The sequence below is a fragment of the Arvicanthis niloticus genome, chromosome 2 (genome assembly GCF_011762505.2).
Source record: "Arvicanthis niloticus isolate mArvNil1 chromosome 2, mArvNil1.pat.X, whole genome shotgun sequence".
Taxonomy (NCBI): Eukaryota; Metazoa; Chordata; class Mammalia; order Rodentia; family Muridae; genus Arvicanthis; species Arvicanthis niloticus.
In genome coordinates, this window is record NC_047659.1 from 15,249,119 (window position 1) to 15,272,098 (window position 22,980).

General features: G+C 38.9%; 1 protein-coding gene across 6 annotated transcripts; it reads left to right on the forward strand.

Moving 5' to 3' along the window:
- Positions 1–10,299: 10,299 nt before the first annotated feature.
- LOC117704271 (olfactory receptor 1L4) lies at positions 10,300–21,372 on the forward strand. 6 transcript variants are annotated; one of them, XM_076928640.1, is made up of 4 exons: positions 10,300–10,395; positions 10,752–10,933; positions 16,249–16,393; positions 16,647–21,372. In XM_076928640.1, the coding sequence occupies exon 4, from the start codon at positions 16,730–16,732 to the stop codon at positions 17,651–17,653; it is 924 nt and encodes a 307-aa protein (XP_076784755.1). In that variant the 5' UTR covers positions 10,300–10,395; positions 10,752–10,933; positions 16,249–16,393; positions 16,647–16,729; the 3' UTR covers positions 17,654–21,372. The 6 variants fall into 6 exon arrangements, with proteins under 6 accessions (XP_076784755.1, XP_076784760.1, XP_076784756.1 ...); XM_076928645.1 differs by having other exon boundaries at positions 16,702–21,372; XM_076928641.1 differs by having other exon boundaries at positions 10,752–10,864.
- Positions 21,373–22,980: the final 1,608 nt, after the last annotated feature.

Here is a 22,980-nt window from a genome sequence, read left to right on the forward strand (position 1 = left end):
CCTTCAAGAGAGTGCTCTCCTCTTCACCAAGCCACCCCCTTTCCTGAGGCCTTAAGTCTATCCAGGATTAAATATATCTTCTCCAACTGAGGCCAGATCAGGCCGACCTCCAGTGTATATGTGCCAGGGGCCTCAGATGGACCTGTGTATGCTCCTGGTTGGTGGCTCAGTTTCTGAGAGCTCCCTGCAGTCTGGGTTACCTGAGACAGCTGGTCTTCCCATGGGGTCACTCTCCCTTTTAGCTTCTACAGTCTTTCTCCTAGGTCACCCATAAGGGTCCCCAACTTCAGTCTACTAACCAGTGGTTTAAGTATCTGCAACTGTCTCAGTCCTCTGTTTGGCCTCTCACATGACAGCCACACTAGGCTCCTGTCTGTAAGCACACCATAGCATCAGAAATAGGGTCAGGCCTTGGAGCCTCCCCCTGAGATAGATCAAAAGTGAGGCCCATCATTGGACTTTGTTTCCCTCAGCCTTTTCTCCAATTTTGTCCCTGCAGTCTTTTAAGACAAGAACAAATCTGGGACACTGTTTTTTACTATGGAATGGTAACCCCACCTCTTTACTTGAGGCCTTGTCTATCCACTGGAGGTAGACTTTTCAAGTTCCCTTCCCCAATGTTGGGCATTTTGGCTAAGGTCATCCCCAATGAGTCCCAAGAGTTTCTCATCTCCAGAATCTCTGGTACTTTCTAGAGGGTCTCCCACCTCCCACCCCTTGAGGCTGCTTATTTCCATTTATTCTCTTGGCCCTCTGGGATTCTCTCCTGTTCATAGACACACATACACACACACACACACACACACACACACACACACAATTTTTTAACAAAGTATGGAATTCTGACTATATAAAACTGTGTTTCTGTTGTGGCTTCAGTGAAGCTGGCTGGCATTTCATCAGGACAAATCATGTATGTCACAGGTCTTTCACTGAGTTCAGGAGATCTAATTTGTAGGTTATTAAGATTTTTGAAGTTAGACTTTAGTGGAAAACAGAATCTTCACCTCATTCTTCAGCTGCTTCAGATACAGGTTCTAGTCTCACTCATAGCTCTGTAGCAAAACACATGCTGAGACAGACCTCCCTTCCATTGTCCTTACACCCATCTCCAGTCCATCACACAGATCTTCACCTCTTAACTTCCCTGGTTTCACTCATTGCTTTATCTCAGTCCCTAAAGCCAGCAGGCACTCCCTTGGAACCAGAAGGCTACTTCAACCATGGCAGCTTGTAGGCTAACTGAAGACCTTGTCCCAGTCTCATTCCCAACTCTGTAGCAGACTTTCTGTTGTGCTCTCTCCTCACTATCAGCACCCATTCCTAGGGGGCTAAGAAAATCCTGGAGAAGCTCCTTGCTTCCCTCTTTCCTCTGGACCCCTCAGTCCATGCCAGCACAACCTCATTCCTTTTTATCAGCTACCAATAACTAGAAACACATTTTACCTAGAACCCAAAGTGCCCACACTTATCAGTATCCCAGAATCCTTAAGTAGCAACATACAGCCACCACATTCTCCTAATCACTGTAGAGGGCAAAAGAATCTAAGGATCAAAACATCTACTCAATGAACATGAGTTCAGGTATCAGCATGTAGAATTACAATTGTCCTAAGCTGGGATTCCCTAGACACCAACATAAAAACACAATTAATAACAGCCAGGACAATATGTCTCCACTAGAACCCAGAAACTCTACCAGAGCAGCCCTAACTATTGCAATATAGCTGAAGAAACAACAACAAAGACAAGGCTGCTCACTCTCATCCCATCTATGCAATACAATTGAAGTTCTATATTGTGCAATAAGACAACAAAATGAGATCAAGGAGATACAAACTAGAAAAGAAATAGACAAAGTATCAGTCTTCACAGATAATATAATAGTATACATAAGCAACCCCAAAAATTCCACTACAGGGATATTTGCTCCAGTATGATCATAGCAGCTTTATTCATATTAGTCAGAAACTGGAAACAACATAGATGTCTCTCAACTGAAGAATGGATAAAGAAAATATGGTACATATATACAGTGGAATACTTTTCAGCTATTTAAAACAAGGACATCATGAATTTTGAAAGCAAATGGATGGAACTAGAAAATATCATCCTGAATGATGATAGAAAAAGAGGGAAGGACAAAGCAAGGATGCTTGAATTTCACTTAGAAAGGAGAATAAAATAGTCATAGAAGGCAGATGATGGCAGGGAACTGGGTGAGCGAGGGGATGGGGAGAGGAATGGCAGTATGGAATCCTATATGGAAAGAGAAAGAAAAGGGGGCCAGAGGGCCAGGAGAATGAATGGAGATCTGCAGCTGGAAGGGTGGGGTTGGGGAGCACCTCAAGGATGTGCCAAAATCATGGATGGGGAGGCTCCAAGGGTTCAATGGGGTGACTTTAGCTGAGACTCATAGCAGTGGGGATATGGAACTTGAAGAGGCCACCACCTGAAACTAGGCAGGCCCCCCAGTGGAGAGATAATGACACCAACTCACCCACAAAACTTTTGACCCAAAAATTATCCTGTCTACAAGAAAGATAGGGATGAAGATGGAGCAAACTGAAGGAATGGCCAACCAATAACCAGCCCAACTTGAGATCCATTTCATGGACATGCACCAATTCCTGACATTATTAATTATACTCTGCTATGCTTGCAGACATGAATGTCCTCTAAGAGGCTCTACCCAACAGATTACTGGAACAGATGCAGAGAGCCACTGCCAAATGTACGACAGAGCTCAGAGACTCTTACAGAAGAGTTAGGGGAATAATGATTGCAGGCCCCAAAGAGGATAAGAACTCCACAGGAAGATCAATAGGGTCAACTTACCTGAATGCTTTGAGGCTTTCAGAGACTGAACAACCAACCAAAGAGCATACAAGCTGGACCTAGCACATACACACACACAAACACAAACACAAACACACACACACACAAACACACACACACACACACACACAAATTGAAAGGGGGAAGGGAACAGATGTGCAGCTTGGTCTTCATGTGAGTTTCCAAGCAACTAAAGCTGTTACCTGTCTATGAAATCCATTCTTCTGTGTGGTTTCGGTATCGGGATGAATGTGACCTCACAGAATGAGTTTAACAATGTTTTTTCTGTTTTTATTTTTGTAGAATAGGTTGAGGAATATTTGATTATTAGTCTGATAGACTTCTGTGTGAAAACAAACTTACCATGGGTCTTTTCTTTTCTTTTCTTTTCCTTTCTTTTCTTTTCTTTGGAAACTTTTAATTTCTGTTTCTATTTCCTTAGTGGATATAAAGACTACTTAAATAGTTTACCTGATCTTGATTTAACTTTTGTAAGTAATATCTATCTACAAAATCATCCATTTTGTTTAGATTTTTCCAATTTTGTATAGTGCAGGCTTTGACAAAAGACCTAATGATTCTTTGAATTTCCTCAGAGTCTGTTCTTATGTCTCCCTTTTCATTTCTGATTTTGTTTATTTGGATACTGTCTCACTGTATTTTAGCTAGTTTGACTAAAGGTTTGTCTATCTTCTTGATTTGCTTAAAGAACCAGCTCTTGTTTTCTTGTTTTTGTTGATTCTTTGTCTTGTTTTTTGTTTGTTTTTTGTTTGTTTGTTTGTTTGGTTGGTTGGTTGGTTGGTTGGTTGGTTGTCTATTGGTTGGTAGGTTTGGTTCTGATATTTGCTTTAATTTATTAATTTCAGCCCTGAGTTTAATTATTTTCTTCCTCTTTGATTATTTCCTACTCCTCTTAGGTGTGTTTGCTCCTTTTTGTCTGGAGCTTTCAGTTGTATTTCTAAATTACTAGTATTAGATCTCACCAATTTCTTTATGAAGGCATTTAGTGCTATGAACTTTCCTTTTAGCAGTGCTTTCATTGTGTCTCATAAGTTTGTGTGTGTTGTGCATGCATTTTCATTGAATTCTAAAAGGTCTTTATTTCTTCCCTGCCCCAGTTTCACTGAGTAGAGTGAAAATGGCCCACCATTTTTGCATAGTCTGCAATGAGTGAGCTCAATGGCAAGTTCCCAAAGAGACTTTATCTCAGGATTGCTACTTGCAGCAGATATGCCTTTCTTGTCATTATTAAATTAATAAAATAATATCTGGGCATTACCCTAACCTATTGATCAGATCTTCTGCAGATCAACATAAAGATGAACTTTCATGAATTGATACTGTTTAGATAAATGAATGATTCTATAGAATTTCTGATTTTATTAAAATAATTTTAGAAAGAAAGGGATTTTTTAATTTTTATTAGATGTTTTCTTTATTTACATTTTAAATGTTATCCCCTTTCCTGGTTTCCACTGTGAAAATCCTCTATTCCATTCCCCTCCCTCCTGCTTCTATGAGGGTGCTCCCCCACCCACACACCCACTCCTGCTTTCCCATTCTGGCATTCCCCTACACTGGGGCATCTAGTGGAGGAAAGGTTTTTTTGTTTTTTGGGGGGTTGTTTTCTTTTGTTTGTTTTTTTTTTTTAAGAATGTAAAGGAATTTGTTTTTTATTCTTTAATCCTTTTTTACAGTCCAGACTTCGTCCCCCTTCCAGTCTGCCTCACCATCACTTCCCATCCCATACCTCCTCTGCTACCATCTCTGAGAGAATATCCCCACTCCTTACCCCATTCCACCAGACTTCTCCACTCCCTGGGGCCTCAAGTCTCTAGAGGGTTAGGTGCATCTTCTCTCACTGAGTCCAGACCAGACAGTCCTCTGCTCTGTATGTGTTGGGGGCCTCATATCAGCTGGTGTATGCTGCCTAGTTGGTGGCTCAGTGTCTGAGAGCTCTCAGAGTTCCAGGTCAGTTGAAACTTCTGGTCTTCTCAAAGGGCTGCCCTTCTCCTCAGTTTCTTCTAGCTTTCCCCCAATTCAACCACAGGGGTCCCTGGCTTCCATCCATTGGTTGTGTGCTAGTATCTGCATCTGACTCTTTCAGCTGCTTGTTGAACCTCTCACACATGTCCATGCTAGGCTCCTGTCTGAAAGCACACCACAGCATCAGTAACAGTGTTAGGGCCCCAGGCCTCCCCTTGAGCTAGATTCCAATTTGGACCTCCTTTTCCCTCATGTTCTTCTCCATTTTTGTCCCTGCAGTTCCTTCAGACAGGAACAATTCGGGGTTAGAGCTTTTGCCTGTGGTGTGGCAACCTGTCCCTCCACTTGATGCCCTATCTTTCTGCTGGAGGTGGGCTCTACAAGTTCCCTTTCCCCACTGTAGAGCATTTCATCTAAGGTCCCTCCCTTTGAATCCTGAAAGTTCCTCACCTCCCAGGTCTCTGGTACATTCTGGAGGGTCCCCCACCTCCTACCTCCTGAGGTTGCCTGTTTCCATTCTTTCTGCTGGTCCTCAGGGCTTCAGTCCTTTTTCCCCACCCAATACCTAATCATGTTCCCCTCTTCTCCTCCCTACCTTCCTTCCCACCCAGGACCCTGCCTTCCTCCCTCCTCCTGTGATTGCTTTCTTCTCCATCCCAAGTGAGATTGTGGCATCCTCACTTGGACCCTTTGGCTTCTTAACCTTTTTTAGTTCTGTGGACTATATACTGGGTATTCTGTATTTTTTTGCTAATATCCACTTATTAGTGTCCTTTTGGGTCTGAGTTACCTCACTCAGAATGATGTTTTCTAGTTCCATCCATTTTCCTGCAAATTTCAAGATGTCCTTATTTTTATTAGTTGAGTAGTATTCCAGTGTGTTAGATGTACCACATTTTCTTTATCCATTCTTCATTGTTGTCTTCACTTTTAATAGCTATGTAGTATTCCATTGTGTAAAGAAACCACAGTTTCTGTATCTATTCTCACATTGTAGAACATCTGGGTTGTCTTCAGATTCTAGCTATCACAAACAAGATCACTATGAAGATAGTGGAACATATGCCCCTGTGGCATGGTGAGACATTTGTTGGGTATATTCCCAAGAGTGGTATAGCTGAGTCTTCAGGTAGATCTATTTTTAATTTTCTGAGGAACCACCAGATTGATTTCCAGAGTGGTTGTTCCAGTTTTCAATCCCACCAGCAATGAAAGAGTGTTCCTCTTTCTCTACATTCTCACCAGCATGTGCAAAAATAAAACAAGAAAACACACACACACACACACACATCAAACACACATCTCCAGTTTCTGGTCGGTAACATCTCTGAGCATCATTGGATGCAATTTCCTAATAAAAAGGCAAAGACTAACAAAATAGATTATAAACAGGATCCATCATTCTGCTGCATACAATAAACACAGATCAATAAAGAGTCACCTGAGTTTTTGATCTTACCCATTTTGATTGATGTAAGGTGGAATCTCAGGGTCAATTTCATTTATATTTAGGAAGAAAATTTTATCAAATGCTCTTAGTTATTTTGCTATAAAGGAATGTAATAATGTTAGAATCATGAATACAATGTGCCTACTTCTCATATAGTATGTAAAGGCTGCATAATAAGAAATACAATGAATTTTCATAATCACATTAAAATGGAAATAGACTTAGGACAAATTTGTGTTCAAAGAAAAGGATTTAGGTCCAAAGATGAAGCTACAGGTGTGCACTATGATAAGACAAGACTATGTTTTTTTTAAAAAAAAACTTTTGCTTTGAACTTATAATGAGCTTATTAGAATGAAACATGCTGCTTTGACCTTAATATCAACATCCTTCTGTAACTTCCATTTTATGTAACATTTTACCTCTGAGGTAATTTTTTAAAGAACTTTTTGTCTAAGAAGGTATAAAAAGGCCAGAGTTGGGAGGGAAAGGCCAGAGAAAAGAGATAAAGTTGTTGGTTGGATGGTTTGGTTTGGGGAGCTCTGCCCCATTTATCCATCCATCCATCCATCCATCCATCCATCCATCCATCCATCCATCCATATGGATATGTCTGTTTGTTTAGTTGTATGTGTGTAGGTTTATGTGTATATGTACACATGCCTGAATACTTTTAGAGAGTTTGATGCAGGTAGATGAGCCTAACAAAACTGTGAATGTGTCAAGTGTATATGAGAATGTGAACAAAAATGTCAATATATGTATGAATGAATATGTGTCTGTGCATATTTGCCTGTATAAGGCATCTTATTTTTTTTCTTTTCCTTCCTCTTTGATTCACAAAGAGTTAACCAGCCAAAACAGTGAAGGGCTTCTAGCTGCCCAAAAAAGTGAGCTCTAGCAATAAATCCTTTAACTGTTAGCAACAAGTGTCAATAGATCCAGAGGCCTACAGCTTCTGGGCTCAGAGTGAGTTAAAGTCAAGATAGGCATATATTATATTATTATAGAAAGCAACCTACTCTCTTGCAAGGCCGAGTCTTGCCCCTGCCGATGATCTTCCCCCTCAGCTGCTTCAGAGAGGACCTAGGCCAGGGCTAAGCTCCTGATCGTAGAGAGTTGTTAAGTTTCAATGAGTTTGTAGGCTTTCTATTGCTTCTGTTGTTGTTGACCTCCAGCTTCAATCCATTATGGTTTGCTAAGATACAAAGAGTTATTTTAATTTTCTTGTACTGTTGAGGCTTGCTTTGTGACCCAGTATATGGTCAATTTTAGAGAAAGTTCCATGAGGAGCTGAGAAGATAGCATATTCCATTCTGTTTGGGTAAAATGTTTTGTAGATTTCTGTTGGGTCCATTTGATTCATAAGATCAGTTAATTTCATTATTTCTCTGTTTAGTTTTTGTCTGGATGACCTGTCGGTTTGATGTGTGATTTAAGCTTTGTCATGTTTCTTTTACAAACGTGGGTGCCCTTACATTTGAGGACATAGATGTTCAGAATTGAAATGTCATCTTTGTGGATTTTTTTTTTTTTTGATGAGTATGAAGTGTCCTTTCTCATTTCTTTTGAATGCATTTGGTTTATATTTCATTAGACATTACAATGGCTATTCCAGCTTGTTTCTTGGGTCTGTTTGTTTGGAAAACTTTTTTCCAGACTTTTACTTTGAGGTAATGTTTATCTTTGTTATTGATCTGTATTTATTGTATGCAGCAGGATGATGGATCCTGTTTATAATCTATTCTGTTAGCCTTTGCCTTTTTATCAGGAAATTGTATCTGTTGATGCTCAGAGATGTTTCTGACCAGAAATTGGTGAGATATGGTGTGTGTGTGTGTGTGTGTGTGTGTGTGTGTGTGTGTGTGTGTGTGTTTCCTTGTTTTATTTTTTCTGGTATAGAATTATTTCCTGTGTTTTCTTGTGTGTAGTTAACATCCTTGGGTTAGAGTTGTTAGGTTAGTTGTTGGGTTAGCGCTTGATTTGTGGGTAGTGGGTAGATAAGATTTAAATTTGGGTTTGCTTTGCAATACCTTGTTTCCTCCATCTATGAAGATTGAGAGTTTTACTAGGAATAGTAGACTAGGTTAGCATCTGAGGTTTCTTAGAGGCTGCAAGACATTTGTACAGGCCATGTTAGCTTTTAGTCTCTGTTGAGAAGTCTGAAGTAATTCTGCCTTTATATGCTACTTGGCCTTTTTCCCTTGCAGCTTTTAATATTCTGTCTTTGTTCTGTACATTTAGTGTTTTGATTATTATATGACTGGAGAATTTTCTTTTCTGGTCCAATCTATCTGGTGTTCTATAATCATCTTGTGTGTATATGGACTTATCTTTCTTTAGGTTAGGGACTTACATTTCTTCTAGGATTTTTTTGAAAATATTTTCTGGACCTTGTAGCTGAGAATCTCATCCTTCTGGTTTTCTTATTCTTAAATCTGGTCTTTTCAGTGTTCCAGATTTCTTGGCTGTTTTGTGTCAGGAACTTCTTAGATTTAGGATTTTCTTTGACTGATGTGTTGATTTCTTCAATCATGTTTTCTATCTGAGAGTTTCTCTTCCATCTTGTGAGTTCTATTGGTGATGCTTTAATCTGTAGTTTTTATTCTTTCCCCTAAGCTTTCCATCTCCAGGATTGCTTCAGTTTGTGTTTTCTTGATTGCTTCTATTTCCATTTTCAGTTTGTAGACAGTTTTATTCATTTCCTCCATCTGTTTAGTTGTGTTTTCTGTATTTCTTTGAGGGATTTACTTAAATCCTCTTTAAAGACCTTTGTCATCTTTATAAGATTCGATTTAAGGTCATCTTCTTGTGCTTTGGCTGTGTAAGGATATCCAGGGAATGTTGTAACAGCTGGATTCTGATGTTGACATATTGCCCTGGATCTTAGTGATTGTATTCTTATACTGTCCTTTAGCAATCTGGTTGTCCCTGGCATTGGTTGGATGTTACTGATGCCAACAGGACTTCTGAGGGAGGCAGGCACAATCTGACAATGGATCCCAGGCAAAAAGATGCTCCTCACCTCTGCTGGCTGTGCCTCAGGTGGACCTGGCAGGCAGAGGATTGACTGGGGAGCAATCTAAGCTGGATGCTTCTTAGGTCCCCACAAGGTTCCTTGATAAGGCAGGGATAGCAATGGGTCCAAAGATGGAGGTCATGGGACAGCATGCATCTCATCTCTGCTGGATGTGTCCCAGGTTGACCCAACTGGTGGGGAATCGCTAGGGAAGGGTCTAGGCTGGATGTTTCTTCCCTCCTCTACCACCTCAGGGAATCAGGACTCTCCTGGAGTCCTGCAAGGCTCCTCCAGATGGCAAAGAGTGCTATGGGCCAGACTATGGAGGTCAGGGGACTGCATGCAATTTACATCTCTATTTTTTTAAATAAGGGGGAGTGGGGAATTATTGCCTTTGCAGCCCAGCTCCAGTTCCAAGCAACCATATGGTGTCTCACAATCCTTTGTAGCTCCAGCTCTAGGGGATCTGATTCAGACACATAAAATAAAAATAGATATCTTGAAAAACAAAATCAAACAAAACAAAATTGGATTTTGAAAAGTCAAAGTACAGCAAATGCTATGAAGCTTGCAAGGCAGATCCAGTGTAAGAACCTAGTCAGTCTGGCACCAGGAACTATACTCCCTCATGATAATACCAGTGACACATGTATCTAAGATCATGTTCTACAATGAGACAGAGAGCCTCAAAAATATCAGAGCTTAAACTTAAGTACATGCATGAGTGTTTGCATGCGCACGCGCACACACACACACATGCACACACGAATACATGCAAGCTTTTGGAGTGCATGTGTAAGCACAAATTCACTTCTAGCTTGCTACTGCACAGTACTAATTACTTTCCCCAATGTGAGAAGCTACTCTGGAGACCATGTTCCTCAAAGTGATGTTCTCCTTCCTGGGAAAATCCCAGGGGCAATTCTCTAGGGTTCTGGCATGAGACAGGACAGGCCCTTGGGTCTTTCTTTATACTACTAGTCCCTAGAGTAGGGGAAAGCCACATCTCTGAAGCTAGATTAGAAGTTCAGGAGGCCTTCTTCAGAGACTGGATGTCCATGTTACAAGTTTTAAATCATGATCTTCTCTGTCAACCTCACAGGTAAGCAGGCTGGTGGAGGTGGTCTTTGAAAACAAAACAGTAATTTCAATGTATTCTAGTGACCGTGCTCCCTATCCAAGATCCTGTTGTTGCCTCTTTCTCCCAATCTTTCTTCTTGTGCTTTTTCTTCCTTTTCTGTTTCTCTATGTCTGTCTTTACAAGTAGAGGTGTGTGTGTGTGTGTGTGTGTGTGTGTGTGTGTGTGTGTTGTGTGTTGTGTATATCTTTTTGTTCCTTGGGTCAGATATTTGAAGTACCTCCTCTGTGTGTAAAACACAATCCTAGGCACTGTCCTGCATTCTTAAAGAGTACAGTCTACATCCTTGAATTAGTGACCCATAGAATGTTCTCTTCCAGGAAATGAGAAGAGAGGCCAAGCAAACAAAAACAATGAACATGTTGCAGTGAGAAGAGCAGTTCTCTGCAGCTATACTGTCCCAGTGAGAGGCCTCCATTCATTTTTGTTACCTGTAAGATGGGTATTATAAAGATGCAATGAATCAATATATGTGAAGTTCTTATAGCAATACCGAGCACATGTAAGCATTGGGTAATTACCTACATTGTTGTGATTGAGAATGCCCACAGGATGAGGGTGCAGTGAGAGGGATGTCTTCTACTTAGGATCTGAACTAGATACAAACAACTTGGTAAAAGACAAAAGCTACTCTTTAGAAATGCTACTTTGAGCAGCTTTGATAGTCACAGTGATGCAACTGTGAATTAAAGGTATGTTTTAGTTGTTCATTATCATGGAATTTATACTTTTATAGCCAGGAATGGTTAGAAAAATGACCTGCCATCACCAACAAATGAAGCAAAATACTCATTACAGATGGGATGAAAACATGACCCTGTCATTCACCCTAATACTTTCTAGAACAGCCACAAAAAGGACCAGACATGAAGCCTTCAACTCACTATGAAAGATGGCCCTGACATCATATGCCAGATAATTTAAGGTTAGTGAGTAAAGTTCTGAGGACCTGATAGGTAAGGGAAAAAAACTTAAGAGGAAACAATGATGTCCCCAGCAGAGATATTTTTAAATAACTGGCTTCTCATTTGGGGGTTTGAATATAGTGAAGAGGTCATCATGGAGCAATGAACAAGCAGATGACCTAAGGATTTATGCTTCACCCACATGCAATGTAACACAATTGATTTAGGAAGTATCTTACTTCTAACATTCTATATAATTTGGACATTCTCTTAAACTCAGCAAATCAACTAGCCAGATGATATTATCTTCTTTGATATGAATGAAACCAAGGTTCAGATCAATTAGATAGCATTTAATTAAGACTTCTTAACAGCACAGTCAAACTCAAAAACAAGTTTTTGTGAATATAAGTCTAGCAGACTCTCTGTAACACTAGGAAGAGTCTTTTCATGAATATCCCAGAATAACTGAAGGGACTTGCAGTGTTACTTCACAGTAGAATGCACATCCCTAGAATGTGAATGAAGCTAGAATCCTCCAAATCCATTTTTAAAAATAATTGAAGAGGAAAACAGAGAAATACCAATATGGAGGTAGAATTAAGGTAATCTAAGATTATTTTGATTGAAACATATGTCCATGTTTACTATACAGGATACTAAGTGAGCAATACCTATCATAATGATTAGATGGTTTCTGAAATCAGGTACTGATTCAATCGGGTACTGGAGGCTTGTCCTCCACACCCCAACTTCTGGCCCCACAGCACATAGAGTGGACATTTTGTAACTGTTAGAATTTTAAAACATCTGCTGAATATCAGAGGTTTTGCTCACCTCATCATCCTACTTTAAGAGGAAGTCAAGCCAATATTAAGGAAACCAAAAGCCTGGTCACATCATCTAGAAACCTAAATGAGCTGCTGTCCTTAAAGGTCAGACTCACTGGATGTTAAGTGGTGAGAATGAAGCAAAAAAACAGAGCTATAAAATACCATAAACGTATGAGGACAAGCTTCACCTCATGGTGGGAAAGAGTCACTCCCAAGAAAGCAAGCTCCTCTGGATACTGTGAGCATACCAGCTCTGGAATACTGAAGGATAAAGCCTAGAGATCAAAAGCTCTGTGACTCTAAAACATGTAAAGCTTTTATGTTAGGCCTCCATGCTGAGACCCAGAAGTCACAGTCTGTAATCTATAAATTCACAGCTGCACACTGGCTGGTCACACCTAAACAAGGCAGAAAACTTCCACACAAAACCATAGAATTAATAAGAGAGATGTGGGAGTAAGGATCTTAGAAATAATGATTTCTAAAAGAATTAAAGCAGAAAAAAGTAAGAAGTGGACAGAAAAAACAGAGAACTCCCTAAAAATGGGTGGATTTGCATCAAAGGATCTGTGGTGCTTCAAAGGCTTTCAACATGAAATGAGCAGGACAGTTAGAATAATTGAAGGACAATATGCCACCTTCTCTGGAACCAAGAGACAAGAGCTGTAACTCTAATCTGGCACAGGAGTGAAAATGGGGTAGAGGCAAGAATTTCAATGCTGAAAGAGAGGAGCCCAGCCTTTACGGGACTCTGCAGAATCCTAAACTGAGTAATTTCTTAAAGAGGACTGTGCACCTGCTACTGAAGATCTGTTTGTCTTGAAGCTGTGGGTGAAAATTGAACAAATAACAAGATTTATGTTTCTAAAATCCAGGACCCAAGACAGAGCCTAAGGTCATGGGCTGAGGCTAGGAAATCTGAGAGCTATTGTCAGGACCCAAAAGAACTGAAGTTTGTTCAAGACCTCTATGGCTGTCATTTCTTTGAAAGCAAGGAAAAGAGCAACAGACAGTTTTGTAGTTATGGTGTAATCAGTGCTACAAACTATATGGAGAATTTTCCCAGACTCTATCTCAAGTGACATGTATGTTTCCAAAGGTCACAGGTAAGTGGAGTAGAAAGTTGCATGCACACACAATACTTACATGCCTGTGTATCATTATTGATAGATATGCAGACATTAAATGACTTCCACATGAAAAAATACAAGGTTAACAGATCCGGCTAAATGAAAAGAGGCTGAATCCTTGTCCCTGAGAACTTGACACCAATTCACATACTATAAGTTTAAACAGAGATGATAAAGTAGCCTATTAAGACCAGTGCAAACAATGTCCTATGTATGATGGCAAAAGAACCCAAGGGGAAGTGGAGTATGTCTAGAGAATGAAATGAGCATACTGACTAGGAGTAAGGTAGTTGTTTCAGGTTAAATGTATCTGTAATGGTTTTCAATGCTCATAAGCTCCAATATAACTCTCCATATATCATAATCTATTTGTATGTATGTGTGTATACACAGTCAGTGAAAGAAAAAAACAGCATCACAGAAAGCATATACCCCTGTACCTAATGTATTTACAGTGTTTATCAAAGAGTAAGCCTTTAAAATATGCATACAAGTCTAGTTCTGGTTCCCTATGAAGTACGATTATAGGGCAATTCCACCTATTTAATTATAAAATTATAAAGATAATGTGTTCATTATTTCTTGAAAACAAACAATATGATCTTACTACAGAAATGTGAGATCCTGAATGTTGGCTAATTCCATTCCACAGGGTATACATATTTCAAAAAATCATGTTGTGGACAATAGACATATGTTATTTTTAATATGGTTATCAAATAATAAATGAGCTATATAGAGAGTAAAATTACATACAAAAAATAGTTTTAACCCTCCTGATATCACTTTAGAAGACAACCAGAGGGCTGGGTGAGAGAGTCCCTATAAGTATCTAAGCAGCGAAGCAAATGACACAAAGAGATAAGAATGAAAACCCAGTGTAGGTTGACTATGTCAACCTGAATCAGACTTCAGGGAGCCTGATGCCAGGCAGTTCATTGTGAGCATATTTAAAACACAGTACAAACTGGAGAAATTTTTCTAGGCAATAATTCCAGGTACACAATAAAGTTTAGGGTATGAGTACATAGAAACTCTTTTTACAAAGTAAATCTGAGCATGAGGGTGGGTTCTACAGCCAAAATCAAGTGTGGTTTCTGACTGATAAGATACGGGTCAGCAGGCCATAAAGTACTTGTGACATCTCCCATAAGGAAAGGGTCTGGAATAATCATTCTGTGGAATTTGGATGAGAGCTGTCCCTTCAAGATAGCAAAAAAGTAAACAACAACAGATACTATATAAAACAACAGATACTACGGTAAACAGCTATACACTAGCCTGACCAGAAATAGTTCAAGATCTGCCCTTAGACAGCCTACACTGAAACCACAGCTCTGATGTTTGCTAAGTGTGGGTTCTGGTAAGTTATTTAAAGTTGTCAAACTGTATATTTTTAATTCATAAAAATAAGAATAATAAAATTGTTGCTTCTTATGATTGAAACAAGAAATATGATTTAAAAGCCATCTAACATACACATAATTATAGTATGTGCAATGGGTTGAATAGTGATTAAAGTGTCAGGGTACATTAGCCATTTTATTTCTTCAAACATAATCTTGAATAATAATATACTACAAATTGTTCTTTTAGTTTTTGTCACCATGTATTTATTGTACAAGTGTGATTTCTGTTATGCTTTATTTGAATTTGGCTTACTTACTTCATTTTTCCCATTATATTGGTTTTTAAATTGTATTTGCTTGAAATTGTCCCTTTCAGTCCCTGAGATTTATTTCCAGGTGTCTCTCAGATCTTCTGACCATTTTAAACTAAAATACTTTTCTCTGTTACATTTTCTAATATGAGAAGAGTATGAATATTTTCTTACCACATATGATAGCACACACCTGTAATCTCAGGAATTGAAGAGTGGAGGCAGGGAGATTATAACGTCTCAGGCAGCTTAACAGTGACCTCGGGCTCAGGCTTGGGTGTACACCAAGACCCTGTCTCAAAAAAATAGAAACAGTGTGAATCTTTTTACATTTATTTAATATCTAGACAAATTACTGAAACCTTCATAAATCTTCACATAGTCACTAGGTTACTATTTCAGTTCCTTAATTTGCATACTCAAGCTGCTTAAAAAGAATAACAATTGCATCTTTGCCAATGTTTATGCCCCTTTTTCTTAGTATTTTATTGGGATATATTGATTGTACAAAATAATGGGTTTCACTGTGACATCTTCATACATGCATGAGATCCAATTTGACCATAATCACATGCTTCGCCCTCTCATATACATGTTCCTCTTCTATTTCCCTTGCAGCCTCCATTTTCATGTATTCTTTTCCCCTCGAGTTCACATATGAGAAAACGATGCAATGCCTGGCATTCTGCACCTGGCTTATTCAGTTCTACCTAGTTTCCTACTAATAACATGATAATGTTTTTCTATAGATGTGAATAATACTACAATATGTATATACATAGCTTTCCTTTATCTAGTCATCCATTGATGGACACCTACAATGATTTTTTTATCATTTTTCATCAGCTTAACATACCAAAGTCATTTATAGTATAAGCAAAGTAGCTTAATAGTGATGATTGGGTGTCCTTGCCTTTATCATATATGTGATGTTAGTAGAAAGGGGCTCTAAGGTTCTAAATATTATTACTAAATTTTTTAGTGTAATTTTTAAATATTTAGCATGAAAAGATGAGTTTTCTAAAATAAAAAAGTAACAACTTTGAGTAATTAATTTCAGGAACAAATTCCATTCCTGTCATAATACTTCTATATTAAGAAGGACAGCTAGCTTCGAGGTTACCAATAAAAAAATTCATATTTTATTATTTCAATGAAAACGTTAAACATTAGTCATATTTCTTTCTGAAACACTAGGAGGTGTTTATCTCAAATGAATGTCCAGTAAGTACCACTGATTAATTGAGATGTGCATTATTGTGCTATTCGTACCATCATCACCATTTCAGAATTCTGGGGAGAAGACCTTTATGAGAAGACCTCGAGGATATAGAGGGCTTGAACAAGAGCATCCTTACTCAAAGTGGAAATCAACACTTGATCTCCAAAGCCAGTGTAAAATGGAAGCTAAGAAGTTGGTCAAGAAACAAATGGGTGCGTATAATATAAATATATATTATATGTATATAATATATACTCACAGATGGCACTGAGAACTCCAACATATTAAGCAACAGTTTCTCCTAATAAAAGGAGAGCTTTCATCTTCTAATTTAGAAAGCAGTCTAGAATTTTTCAACTTGTTGCTTCTTTGATGTTACTGTTGTTGTTTTTATTTTTAATATAATTTCTTCAACTAAACATACTTTTTAAAATCTTAATGAATGGCATTGGGATTTCACTGCAGGCCAGAGGATAGGGGAGAGATTGTCTTGATCAATTTGTCCACATCTTTCCCAAAGTCTTCCAACCATATCCAGAGACAGGAAAATGAACAGCAGCAGCACCTCAGACTTCATCTTGCTGGGTCTCTCTTCCAATCCCTGGATGCAGAAACCCCTTTTTGCCATCTTCATCATCATGTACCTGGTCACAGTAATGGGGAATGTGCTCATCATCCTGGCCATCCATTCTGACACCAGACTCCATACCCCCATGTACTTTTTCCTTAGCAACTTGTCATTCATGGATATCTGCTTCACAACAGTCATTGTGCCCAAGATGCTAGTGAACTTGCTCTCAGAGACAAAGACTATCTCCTATGTGGGATGCCTAGTTCAGATGTACTTCTTCATAGCATTAGCAAACACTGACAGCTACCTGCTAGCCTCCATGGCCATTGACCGACTGGTGGCCATATGCAACCCTTTACATTATGATGTGGTAATGAGGTCACAACACTGCCTCCTCATGCTGCTGGGATCTTGCACTATCTCCCATCTACATGCACTGTTCCGTGTCCTCCTCATGTCTCGCCTCTCATTCTGTGCCTCCCATGTCATTAAGCACTTTTTCTGTGACACTCAGCCTGTGCTGAAGCTGTCCTGCTCTGACACATCCTCCAGCCAGATTGTGGTCATGACTGAGACCCTGGCTGTCATTGTGACTCCTTTCCTATGCATTCTCTTCTCCTACCTGAGAATCATTGTCGCTGTGCTCAGGATCCCCTCTGCAGCTGGAAAGTGGAAAGCCTTCTCTACCTGTGGCTCCCACCTCACTGTAGTGGCCCTGTTCTATGGGAGTGTCATCTATGTCTACTTTAGGCCTCTGTCTATGTACTCAGTGGTGAAGGACCGGGTAGCCACTGTTATGTATACAGTAGTGACACCTATGATGAATCCTTTTATCTACAGCCTGAGAAACAAAGATATGAAGAGAGGTTTAAGGAAGTTAAGGGACAGGCTTTACACATAGAAATGTAAAATTATGAAACATATAACTGAGAGATGACCTAAGACATTTTCAGGCTATACTTCTTTTCTCTACATCTCTGTATGATACCCTATGAAGTTATGTTAACCACCAGCATCACTGATCTGGAAGTAAGAGAGTGGTCTTTAAATTATCTTGACCAGATACATGTACATGTAGACTGTGTGCTACAGTAATCCAAATTTCAGAACTTTTTCAAACTCAATACATTGGTAATTATACCTTCAATAATCATATCCATGGTCTCAGACCTGGGAATTTTAAATTGATCAGTGTTCAGAAGAATAAATTAAGTGATCTAAGTGGGAAATTGAGAAAGATATTCTGATCTTATGAGTTGACATCATTCTAAAGACAAATTGAACATGATCCCCCCCAAAAAAGAACTCAAAGGTGAGGCAATGGGCAGCACATTCAAATGGTGGAGACATCTTGTTTTAAAAAGGATGTCCGTGGGTGTCAGTTACTGTTGTGTATACAGTACTAACACCTATGATGAATCCTTTCATCTATAGCCTGAGGAACAAAGATATGAAGAGAGGTTTAAGTTAAGGGACAGGCTTTACTCATAGAAATGTAAAATTATTAAGAATAAGGAGAATAAAAGTTGGAAAGAAAGAAACTACAAAATATTCATAGGTCTCACCCAGGTTTCACCATTAATTCCATCACAAGAGCGAATTTTTAGGACACAACTTCTTTTCCATTTCTCTTAATTCTTTGTTTCACTACATGTCTTCACTAATCTTCCTTAATAAACTACACATGTCAGTCTGTCAGTGTATCAGCAGAATACAAGCAAGGTTGTACTGTACAAGTAAACAACCCAAAAGTCTTGCAAACTAAAAAACAAAGATTTAATTTGTACTTATACTACATGCCTGTTAATCCCAAAGAGGAGAGGAGGAATGACCAAATCATCATGGCCAAATTAATTTAAGCAAGATTTTTTTCATTTGAGTACACTGTTGTCTTCAGACACACCAAAAGAAAGCATTGGATCCCATTATATATGGTTATGAGCCACCATGTGGTTGCTGACAATTGAACTCAGGACCACTGAAAGAGCAGTCAGTGCTCTTAGTGAGACACCTCGCCAGCCTCAGTTTACATTTTTCAAACATACTTTAATAAGGATTCTAAAACACTTCTGTCTCCCTCTAGCCCACCAGAGGTAGGGGGAAGGAAAGGTTAATAGGAAATGGGGTTGTATAACTGTTTTAAAAAAGTTCTTTGGGGTGATTCCAATCTTCATTGTGAGGATATCAGCAGTACCAACTGGCAAATACCAAACATGAATCAGTAGTAGTGGTTTGATCAGGAAGAAACCAAAAGGCTCTAAGAAATCAGCAAATCTGGCAAAGTGTTGCAAGGCAAACCAATGTAGAGCCTCCTCTTACTGTCTGAGGGGTTATATTTATATTCTTGCTAAATATCATGTGCCCTCTCAAGCATCATCTCTATCAAAACATCATATGCTCTCTCACAAGACAGCTTTCAGCACAGCACCACATGTCTGTTCTCAGATAAACATCCTCTCATAAGACAGTTTCCATGAAAAAAAAATCACAGGATAGAACAGTCTCCAAAGAAACAAGAAACTTCCACTTCAGTCTCATATTTCCAAAAGTTCAAAGTAAAAAGAATTCTAAATACTATGGAATCATAAGTTACATATATAGGTGCTAAGAACACACAGTCTGGTTTTTCTAAGTGCTCCATTTCTTAGTAGGGTCTGGGATGTCATCACTGTCAGAACAAAAGGTCACCTCCCACAAAAGATTCTATTTACCTTCAAGAGAAGTGGGTGCAGAGAGAAATTAGTCACTGAATACTTTAGGAAGATTTTTACTAAACCAAAAATTGAATAGAAAGGTTCCTCACAGGCTTTGAGAACAAATGACAGGTCTCATTGCTGTCTTTACACTTGCTGTATATACTTTTTTTAAAAGTCTGGTTGAATACAAAGGAGAAAAATATCTGAGCCTACTTCCCTGTCCTAGCCCAAAGTCATTTTCATGCTTGAAGCCTACTTCTTTGTTCTAGCCTAAGATTTATATTCCTGCCTGAAGTTACTTCTTTGTTCTAGCCTAATGTCAGACTTCTGCCTGAAGCCCATTTCCTTGTCCTTGACCAATGTCATATTCCTGCCAAGCAACCCCAAAAGGTCTCCACATCTCCCCTCTTTTTATTTCATAAACAAGACTGGGGCCGTCTTAGGTTATTCTGAAATAAATGCCTTCCTTAACCATCGTGGAATATGCATAATCAAAAGCAATGCACTTCTGTTTTAGGTTGGTAAGGCTCTGTGCAGAATCTTACTCATCCTTGGCTTGCCAACCTGTTAAACTGATAACTCTGTCTGGGGGTCCATTTACAGTTTCAAGCCATGTATGTTTGCTGTCAACATGTTGATGTTGTTAAAATCAAGTTTTAACACAATGGGCAGAAATAAAAGTATTCCCAGGACAAGAAGAGCTAGCATGATCAAGCTATGTATGCCATTCTTGAAGCTTGACCAAAATAGAAATACTGACCTCAGGCTATGGATCATTTTGTCAGCAGTATCTGCATCATCAAAGCTCAGCAGATAAGCATTCTTTAAATTCATAATCTCACTATGCAAAGTTAAAACATTCAGAGAAGTGTCATAATTGTGCCAAATACCCTGCAAGTGTCTTTAAACTTTTTCCTAATTATAATGACTATCATTGTAAATTTTAGAAGCAACACAACTCCATTGGTATTTGGCATCAAGCTTACAGGTCAGCATCTTTCTTTGTCTCAGCATCAGCATATCTAACCAATCACTCTGGCAGCCAACATGCTCCTTCAGCATCCTACAGATAAAAGACAAACATGCCCTCTTCCTCATAAAAAATACCTGATCGGGATCATGCCATATGCCAGTAAGTGAATCCTTTCATTTCACCTAGGCATAAGTATGCCTAGTTGTAGGGTGCCAAAGACACTTAACAGAGACTTCCTTGCATCCAATTTTTTAAAAATTTAAAATAAAAAGAACACTATTTAAATAAATAATGGTGTATGGAGATATAACCTCCTTTTTATTTTATGAAGATATTGTTTTAAAGTACCATGGGCTCCTTCCAAAATACTTTGTCCTTGAGGATTAGAAGTAATCCCAGTAATATGGGTAATATTAAATTGTTGACAAAAATACTCAAATGCTCGACTGCAATAGCCATTTCCATTATGTTTTAATCTGATTTGGAACAGCTAGCATAGAAAAACAATGTAGAAAATAACTAATTACATTTTTAGTTGCTTCTCCTGTTAAAGCAGTTGCAACTAGGAAGCCTGAGAGGGGGTCAATAGTCACATGTACATATTTTAATTGTCCAAAATCAGAAATATGAGTAACAACCATTTGCTATAATCGATTAGGTATAAGTGCTTGAAGATTAACACCATTATGTGGTATAAGTAGAAATTGAGGACATTCAGGACAAGTCTTTACAATTTGACATGCACATTCTATAGAAATACCAAATTGTTGTCTCAAGCTATTAGAATTTTGATGATTTAAAGAATGAGATTGTTTGGCTAACTGTTCCTGTGTAAGGCCTATAATCTGCCTGGTATACAAATCTGCTGTGGCATTGCCCTAAGGGGTCCAAGCAATCTAGTATGGGCTCTTAAATGTACAATAAAGTTAAGGAACAGTATGTTCTCTTAAATTAAGTTGTATTTTCATAAGTAACTGAAAAATTGGAGAATTAGCAGTATCTGAAAAATGAACAATTTCAAGTAATTGTAAACCATGAACAATATATTGGCTATCAATATACAAATTAGAATCTTGAATTTTCAGCATTTTTTAAAATTGGATATTTTATTTATTTGCATTTCAGATGTTATCCCCTTTCCCAATTCCCCACCACCACCAGAATCCCATCCAGCAATCCCCCAGCTTCTATGAGAGAGTGGCCCCACCCACCCAATCCAACATCCCTGCCCTAGCATTACCCCACACTGGAGCATTCAGCTTATACAGGACCAAGGACCTCCTCTCCCACCAAAGCCCAACAAGGCCTTCCTCACCTATATGTATGGCTGGAATCATGGGTCTCTCTATGTGTGTTTCCAGGCTGGCTGTTTAGACTCTACAAGCTCTGGTTGGTTGGTATTATTGCTCTCCCCATGGAGACACAAACCACTTCAGCTCCTTCAGTTCTCTCTCTAACTCCTCCATTGAGGAGGCTGACTGAGAGCATCCATTTCTGTATATGTCAGACTCTGGCAGAGCCTCTCAGGAAACAGCTATATCAGGCTCCTGTCAGCATTCACTTCCTGGCATCCAAAGCAGTGTCTCTGTTTGGTGACTGCACATGGGCTGGATCCCCATGTGGGGCAGTCTCTGGATGGCCACTCCACCAGTCTGTTCCACACTTTGTCTCTGAATATGCTCCTGTGAGTATTTTGTTACCCTTTACAAGGACCAAAGCACCCACACTTTTGTTTTCCTTCTTCTTCTGCTTCATATGGCCTGAGAGTTGGAACTTGGGTATTTTGAACTTTTGGGCTAGTACACACTTATCAGTGAGTGCATACCATGTGTGTTCTTTTGTGATTAGGTTACTGCACTCAGGATGATATTTTCTGATTTCATCCATTTGCCTAAGAATTCCATGAATTCACTGTTTTTAATCCCTCCATTGTGTAGCTGTACCACATTTTCTGTATCCATTACTCTGTTGAAGGACATCTGGGTTCTTTCCAGCTTTTGGCTATTATAAATAAGTCTGCTATGAACATAGTGGAGTATGTGTCCTTGTTATCTGTTGGGGCATCTTTTGGGTATATGCTCAGGAGTAGTATAGCTGGTTCATCAGGTAATACTTTGTCCAATTTTCTGGGGATCTGCCAGATTGATTTCCAGAGTGGTTGTACCATGTTATAATCCCAACAACAATGTAGGAGTATTCCTCTTTCTCCATATCCTCCCCAGCATCTGCTATCACCTCAGTATTTGATTTTAGCCATTCTGACGTGTGTGGTAGAATCTCAGGGTTGTTTGGATATGCATTTCTCTGATGACTAAGGATGTTGAACATTTCTTTAGGAGCTTTTTGACAATTCCAGTTTCCTCAGTTGAGAATTCTTAGTTTAGCTCTGGTCCTGATTTTTTTAATAGGGTTATTTGATTGTCTGGGGTCTATTTTGTTTTTTTTTTCAATATATATTAATATTTATAGCTTTTTAAACTCTTGGAGTCTAGTTTCTTGAGTTCTTTGTATATATCAGATATTAGCTCTCTATCAGATATAGGATCGGTAAAGATCTTT

Coding starts and splice junctions, on each gene's coding strand:
- LOC117704271 (XM_076928640.1), top strand. CDS start 16,730: ATGAACAGCAGCAGCACCTCAGACTTCATCTTGCTGGGTCTCTCTTCC.